This window comes from Atractosteus spatula, chromosome 11, assembly GCF_055471065.1.
Source record: "Atractosteus spatula isolate fAtrSpa1 chromosome 11, fAtrSpa1.hap1, whole genome shotgun sequence".
Taxonomy (NCBI): Eukaryota; Metazoa; Chordata; class Actinopteri; order Semionotiformes; family Lepisosteidae; genus Atractosteus; species Atractosteus spatula.
In genome coordinates, this window is record NC_142716.1 from 28,598,622 (window position 1) to 28,606,971 (window position 8,350).

At 38.6% G+C, this 8,350-nt stretch overlaps 1 protein-coding gene across 1 annotated transcript; it reads left to right on the plus strand.

The window, feature by feature from the left end:
- The first annotated feature begins 2,735 nt into the window (after positions 1-2,735).
- On the plus strand, positions 2,736-8,120 carry LOC148823801 (deoxyribonuclease-2-alpha-like). Its single transcript, XM_088928154.1, has 6 exons — positions 2,736-2,740; positions 3,388-3,553; positions 3,723-3,807; positions 4,972-5,109; positions 5,630-5,821; positions 7,786-8,120. The coding sequence occupies exons 1-6, from the start codon at positions 2,736-2,738 to the stop codon at positions 8,118-8,120; spliced, it is 921 nt and encodes a 306-aa protein (XP_088784280.1).
- Positions 8,121-8,350: the final 230 nt, after the last annotated feature.

An 8,350-nucleotide genomic window follows, 5' to 3' on the forward strand; every position in this document is an offset into this window, starting at 1 on the left:
TCCTCATTCACACCCGATCATAACTATCCTAACTTTCTGTAAGTAAGGATTCCATTGTACCAGTACATGTACATGCAATAAGGTTCAAGTTCTATGTCAATATGCAAGAGCAGATCAACTATTATCAAGGAAACAAGGCTTGATTAATACAGTGTAATACATTTAATACTGGTGTTAATTGAAGTCGCATACGTGCAGCTTTCAAGGGTGCCAGCCTGTAGAGGCAGCACCTGTATGGAGACTTTTCGGCAGCAGCGGGAGCAGTGCGACGCATTACTGGGGAGGATTGGGAGGTTAGAGACACTCGTGAAGATGCAGAAGCCGGAGACAGTGTGTACCGGCAGTCAAACGCTTGAGCAGCTGTCTCCCGGTGAGTGGCTCCCCCCACTGCGCAGGTTGCAATGCCTGGCGGAAGCTCTGCCCCCCCCAGAGCACACACCGCCTCAGGACACTCCATCTGGCTTCTCTGCTCACCACCGCCCAGGACCTGGCTGACGCTGTCCCCGCCGTCTGTCTCCCCTCAGGAAGCACCGTTTACACAGCGGAATTCACAGACGCCAGTGGAACGAACAATTCTCCCAGATATCCAACTGTTGCCCATCACTCAAGAGAAGGAGGGGGGGTTGTACTTGCAGTGCATCGGTATAGATGGGAAAGCCAGAGCCGACCGCTACGCCGCCCTCGTGTTTGGGGTGCTTATCATTCTCAGTGCATAACAAGGAAGATTTATAAACATAAACATAATCTCATGGTTAAATAGTCAAGTCTAGCCATGTGTGAGTCTAGTCTCACAGAGCTTCAACAGCAGATGACAACTTGTGAGTTCGATTAAGAATGAATAAAAGCATTTCATTAATAACGCGTTTGCGTTTGTCTGGGTGCTGACAAAGTAAAACACAATTACTTTTTGACAATGAAGAACTGTGTGTGTGTCTCTCTCTCTGCTGGCGTTTGTAATCGTTTTTATTTTTAAATACATTTTAGCAAAGTAATGTACCATAAAAGTATTGTGAGACATATTTGGGTTAACATGTTCAGTGTTCAGTGTGTGGTAGTTTGTTTGGTGCGAGTGAAGTCTTATTTAATCTCTGACCCGGGGAAAAGTGTGGTGTGGACGGCTGAGGAGAGAATGCAGGCTCGCGCTGTGTCCGTTATTCTTTTTTTCTTTTTCTGGTTTGGTCGGATAGTTTTTGTTTTTGATTTATCAATAAAGTTTGATAATCGGCCAGTGAAAGCTCTGTTGTCCTTCACATGAATGCCTGAAAGATTGTACCGAACCCAGGATTTTACAGTATTTTTTCTTTAAAATACCAATAACAGCAACATACAGTTTACATAATATGTTGATGTTCCAAAATTAATATTGTTTATGACCTTTATGACCTTCGTTATGCTCTTCGTTAATGTCTAAGCCGGAACACATCATTATATCTCATTTTGTATTTCTTTTTAAAAAAAAAATCGTTTGCCCAGCCTAACAGTATTGTTGTTATTGTTTTTATCCTGTAAAGCGCTTTGAGGAGCCACCTTTAAAAGCGCTATATACAATAAAGTTCATTATTATTACTATTGTTAATTTGCTGGACAGAGAGGTGAACATTATTACGAAGAAGACAAAGATAGTGATTTACGTTGCATTGTGCATTGTGCTGCTGTAATACAGTTTTAAATAATTAAAAGTCTAAACAGTATCAGCTTTATTTATGGGTTGTAATTTAAAAAAAGTCAAAAACCGCACTCAAAATGCAATTTATAGCTTTCTGGCAAGAGGAGACACCCAAATTAATAATGTAACATGCCACTGTTTGTGCATGAATAAGGTTATACTGCTATTTCCTTAGATACTGTACGCGATTCCATGGGGTTTTTCCTATTACTTGATTCTTATGGATGAAAAAAAGAAGAAAAAACACATTCCATAAGAATCAGCGCTTTTATATAGCGCCTTTAAAGGTGGCTTCTCAAAACGCTTTACAGGATAAAAACAACAATAACAACAACAACAATATTGTATTTCATTGCACTTTGACAGATCGTCCTTAAATCAATTGTTGATTTAGTTTGACAGTAACCCTAACACTAACCCTATTTTATTTTTTCAAAGAAATGTTTGTTAAAAAAAGAGTCATGGCTCCAGCTGGATTTAAACACCCAACGTGTGATGTGTGAGTCGGGAACCTAACCCACAGCGCCACTGGCAAGGCCACATGAGAAGTGTTGAAAAAGCCCTACAGAAACATTATCAACAGACATCGTACAGCGTTCTTACACATTTTTGTGTTGCGGTACATGAATATAATTATATCGTTATTAATTTCTTTAGATACGCGATTCCATATTATATTCCCTTTTAATCAAATTCTAAAAGTATGCTTGTTAACTGCGGTATCACGTTAGTTAAGGACTTCGATGCTTAAAATGTTTAGGGAGAAATGGAATACCGGTGTGTATTTTTTCTTTAAAGTACAGAGACCAGCCATATACTGTATGTTTATGTTCCAAAATTAATATCGTTTATGGCCTTCACACGCGTTACAGTATGCTCCTATTCTTTTTATGCTCAGCTACTAAGATTTCCCTTCAGTGGTAAAATTCCATATAAATATTCAATACTTAAACGGGCACAGTAAAGACATTTAAATCTTTCTACGACCGACCAATGCACCACGAGTGCCCCTGTCGGTCAACCAATCACGTACCGCGGTATTTTGCGTCATCTCGCGTCACGATGCGCGATGACGTAGCCAATTACCCCCGGTACGTGCCTGTGCCGCGCACTTTGAATGGCTGCATCTGTAAATCCAGGGTACAGTGTCTATGATTTTTTTTTGTCATAAAGAAATTACTATTGGATTTTAAAGTGTTTTTTTCCTTTCAATAGTTCGTTTTGAAACGATTCACCAGAATGTATTCTTGAGGAGAGTAATGTTTGTGAGATGCTTGCCTTGCCTCGCTTCTTTTAGTCAACTGTTGACTCTTTGTCAACTGCTGCAGTTCAGTTCTACAGAGCTCTGCTGGTTTAAAATGCAGAAAATGAGCTCTAATCGCATAAGATTATTCCAGTTTTTCCACAATGCTCATGTCAAACATGGGCGACCCCTAAAAACAAGAGCTATTTTCACTTTGTAGGCCACTACATCACCTAGAAATGATCAAGGCTGCTTGACCCTTCTTCTCTTGCCACAGGTTCTGTTCATCTCCCAGAAGCACCAGTGCACCCACAGACTGGCAACAGACACTAGTATTGTTTAAGTGCCCTTTTTATTTTCTAGTGATCACAACAGTTAACACTGTCTGTCCAACACCCAGGACACATTGTACAGTGTCACAGTTCTAGAGCAGTATACAGTATGTAATACTCTTTTATGTGTTTTTGGAATCATACAGGTTTATTCTGTATAAGCTGCCAGTCCACGATGAAGGAAGAGGTCTGCGATACCTCTACATGGATGACCATACCAATGGCTGGGTATATGGGAAGAAATTGGTGAATGACTCCAAGAGTGCAGTGGGGCAGACTTTGCAGCCTTTTTTGTCCTACATTCATAAAAAGGTAAGAAACCTTTATTTATAATCTGTGTCATCTCCCAGAAAGTGAGGTCAGGATATACATTGTCTTTTCGATCTGTTTATTTTCACAGGTTTCTCTTATAATTCAAAAGCCTTTTGTGCAATACAAATACAAACTTTGTATTGATATTTTTTATATTCCTTCCTAAAAGACTGTGGACTTTGGGTATCTTCTATACAACGATCAACCTCCCAAGTCATTTAAACCTGCTCCTTCATCTTTTGGACACAGCAAAGGTAAGTAACATTTTATAATGTACAAGACAGAAGGACACAGAAAATGGGGGGGGAAAAAAACATCATAGACAGCACAACAAACAATATAATTGTATCCGTAATACTTGCTGGGTTTGCTTGCTTATTGCTATGATTAAAGCCAAGTGCAATGTTTGCTACATATGCAGGATGTGAATTGTTCATTTTATATATATCTAAAATAAAATATTTTAAAATTTACACTATTTCAGGGTAGAACATTTACATGTGTGATTCTGCAGATTTTGTCCAAATCATTGATTCAGTAGAAAACATTTATTTTATGATTTACTCAATATGGTCAAGACATGATGGCACGTCCGAAGTATATACTGTACTGTTTCTGAAGAATACCAACACCAGCTTTCTGTGTTTTCTGGTTTTAAAACTTGAATCATAAAGCTTTAAAGTATATATTTCCATCTTGTTTTTGTTCATTATTTTTTTTCCCATTTACATTTCTTTTTCTGAGGCATCACATAAGCTAAGAACAAATCTGTTGCCATCAGAGCTTTTTCTCCTGGTGAAAATCACTGAGTTTAAAAACACTTCTGTAAGTCAATATAATACTGATGTTTATAATAAAAGATTCATTTGCTGGGTAAAACAAAACTAAAGATGCTTGTTTTGGGCTCTAGGTTTCTATTGAATTGAATTTACAGTAGCCCATTTCTAAATGAATACAGTAAATTAAATTGTTGAGATTAAGAAATAAATCTACATACTTCATGGCCAATTGTCAGTTCAAGAGAACTGAAAATAATTAATAGGATTAAGAATAGTCCTATTTTGGACTATGGTTTTCAATTCTCTTAATCTGACTTTTGGCCATGAAGTATGTTCAGTTAAATTCGGTTGGACAAAAAAGCCAAAAGTCAGATTAAGAGAATTGAAATTAGCCCAAAATAGAAGTTTTTTTGTTTAGTTTGATCAATTATACAGTTCTTGTTTGATTCTTGAACTGAATTGATTAATTGAATTCGTCAGCTGGAAGCAGGCTTGATAATGGACTCTGTTCAAAAAGAGCAGACTTGTCCTTTAAAAAGATTGAAACTGAAAAACCAGACGGATCAAAAACGATCAAATTTTGAGATTTGAATGTATCTTGTGTGACCTTTTTCAGGGATTGTGATGTTAGACAGACAGGAGTGTGGCTGGTTCACAGCACCCCAGAGCTTCCAGATGTGAAAAATCATTCTACATCATTCTGGCCCTCCAGTGGGCATGAAAATTCACAGACCTTCTTCTGCGGGACTTACACATACAGCACCTTCAAGGACATAGGTAGGCGTTCACATGAACATACAGCTTTAGTATGTACATGGCATTGACATCGCAGCTGTCTATCACTTTCTGAAAGCCTTTGGTACAATTTTTCCAGATTTTAAGATTCAAGTATTGGCAGTTTTTGTTCTGGTTTGGTGCACCTGTTCTTTTCCTATTTTAAATTTACCTGTGGGGCAAAAACCAGTCTATTCTGTTATTATCTGTTGGTGGTTCAATTTCATATGCACGCTTAATATAACCCTGAGAATAGGTGGACACTAATAGACTTACACCTCATTGTGTATACAGATGAAAATAAATACCGAAATAGCCTTAGACTTTCTAATTAAATCTAAATGATGTGTATGGTGGCTGCTGAAAATGTATGTCAACATTTCAGAACTTGGAGGATAGTTTAACAAATGAAAATAAATAAAGGAAACTCTCCAAACTAATGGAAAAAGAAAGGGGGCATTTGACCTGGATGTATGAAAATGCCATGCTTACTCTTGGTTATTTTTCATTCTTGTCTCTACAGCTGTGCAACTCCAGTATATCCATGTATACTCTTTTGACTATCACATCCCCCAAACCTTCCACAGAGACCTTCAGTGTGTGGCTCAGAGAACATGCTATCCCAGGAAAGAGCCTTGGTTTATGCAGCTGCCCCTGACATCTTTAGCAGGGGAAACTTTCACCAGCTTTGCAAAATACTCTAGATTTAACGACGGTGAGCACCACTTCTTCCCTCTCGAATCTCAATTCCTTTTCATGAAGTTTCTGATAAATGCAAGTCGATCTGAAATTTCCCTTATGCAAATGGCACTACCACCCATACCAATGCCAGATATTGGTTTTAAGATTAAACAAAACGTATTTTTCTGTTCTACAACTTACTTCAGACATCCCCCTTAATTCGCATTTCTTTTCAAAAGCTGCTCAAACAATGTGTGAGATGGGGGGAAAACAACATTGCGAAGGCACAAAACCTGTCAGTGTTCAGAAAAAGAAAGCCAAGGCAGAGCTAGAGTCTGCAAAACAAAAAAATCAGTAAAGTCTATGGATCACGGTTTTTTCCCAACTGATCGCTTCTTTAGAAACTATTCTCCAATTCAAAATACAGAAACAGTAGTGAACAACACAGTTGCCATGATCCATAAACAATCTCTGTGCTTCATTATTGCAGTTTGTTCCTGGAGAAGTGAAAATGTCACATCAGCTATTTTTCTCATTTTAGATATTTGGAATCAATAGTTAATTTTTTGCATGCCTCTACATTTTAAAATCACAAATGAATTATCACAGTTCCAGACCAGTACCAGCTTGGAAGAGATGACGAAATGTACTTATTCCTTCAAAATATGTGCTATAACAGCCCCACAGTGATGCTAAGTGTCGGAGTTGGCATAAGTTGTACCAATGATGTTTCTTTCACTGACAACACTACAAGAGCACTGGTGCCCAGCTGGTCATAGAGGTTGCAGTTATCGGACGCGTCTGAGATCGCTTGGATATCCCAAAGTGCCCAGCCCTGTTGGTGTTGGTATTCTGTGAATTATGTATCACTGCTGAAACTCGGACAACAATGTCTGATTTACTCTGAACAAGCACTTATTGAGCCTCTCAGAATCTGAATTTATTTAATTTTTACAAAGTCTAACTCTATTGTATGTTGGCCGTTTCTAGCCAGCAAGACCCACTTTCTCACAAAGATTTTGTTGGAACAATATCCAGTTTATTTTTAGTCAAAGCCTTTCCCAATTGAAGATGTATTTATATAAAAAAGCAGACTTCGTTTTGGTGAAACTTTCTCAATCTGCCACCTGGAAACTGAACTTTCCTACATGTTTCTGCGGTTACACTTTAGATTTAAGGTTTCATAGCATCGCTTTCTTTCAACAGAGATTTTATGGGATGTTAGTAAAGCATTCATTTATATTCAGTAGTAATTTAGGTTTAGGATTTGTGTCTGAGGTAGTTTGTAGGTGCTTTATTAACATTCTGTAAAGCCCAATTCTTGAGCAAATTGATTAATAGAATATTTCAATCTTTTATTCATACAACAATCTAAAACAAATGTTTTTTTCTTGGTATGTTGATTTAAACATAAGAAAGGATAAAAATATAACTTGTGTAGCTTCTTTAGATACCATTTAATACCTAAGAACACGAGAGGTTACATTTGGCCCATTTAGCTAATTTCTTAGTAGTTCATTCAAGGATCTCATCCTGCTGTTTCTTGAAAGGAACCAGGACTTAAATAACACGTACAGTTTGTTCCATTAATCTCAACTAGTTTTGAAAAGAAATTGATTAATTGATCCAAGGATCTCATTCTGCTGTTACTTTAAAGGTTATTGGAAACGGTTGTCATATTTTATTTAAATACATTTAAAAAAATGTTATGTAGAAAAGGAACAATCCAGTAAGTTTCAAACACCGCCCTTCAAAAGCAATATGTCACACTTCACACTTGATCTACTGTATATTGGTGGTGTTGATTTTAAAAAAGAACGTTCTGGGTAGGAACCAGTACAGTACAGCATTCAGAGAGGGGGGGGAGAAATACACATTCACTTGTTCTTGGATCCAGTTTGACGTTTTGGTAGCAAGTGCACTTCCTGTTTTTGGTTGGGTAGAAAGTGTGCCTGGGACAGATTCTAACATGGAACCTGTGACTCTGTTCCGTTTCAGATCTCTACTCGGGTTTGCTGGTTAACTATTTAGGAGATGACTTCGCCAAAAGCTGGGGGAAGCTTCATCGGCCTCTGCCGTCGAATTGCTCCGTGGCGCACAAGGTGTACAACGTGACGACGATGCAGCTGCCAGAGGCCAGGCCTTTCGGCATCATGGTGGACCACTCCAAGTGGTGTGTGACGAAGGGCGGGGGTCCGCACTGGACCTGCATCGCGGACACGAACCGAGAGATCAGTCAAACAAGAAGAGGAGGCGGGGCTGTGTGCACAAGCAGGCCTGGAGTGTGGAAGGCCTTCCTCACAGTAGTTGACACATTTGAGGACTGCCAGTAACACGTGGCTGGCAGAAATAGACAAACAAGAAAGGGCTGCTTTTCAAACGATACTGCATAGTTTTTCCAATTCAAAGCAAATGGTGGTAAGTAATATGTAAGAAAACTCTGCAGTAGCTCAAGTAGGTAGTGCGTCAACACGCGTAGGCTGCAAAAGAGAAGAAAAGAAACGGGAACTGACACCTGAAGAAGACTCTACAGCTGAAATATTGTTTCTTTTCTTCTCTTTTC

Bases quoted from the DNA above. Each gene is read 5' to 3' on its own strand.
- LOC148823801 (XM_088928154.1), top strand. The intron at 3,554-3,722 runs GTAAGAAACCTT...CCTTCCTAAAAG, and splicing joins TGTCCTACATTCATAAAAAG to ACTGTGGACTTTGGGTATCT. The intron at 5,822-7,785 runs GTGAGCACCACT...GTTCCGTTTCAG, and splicing joins ATACTCTAGATTTAACGACG to ATCTCTACTCGGGTTTGCTG.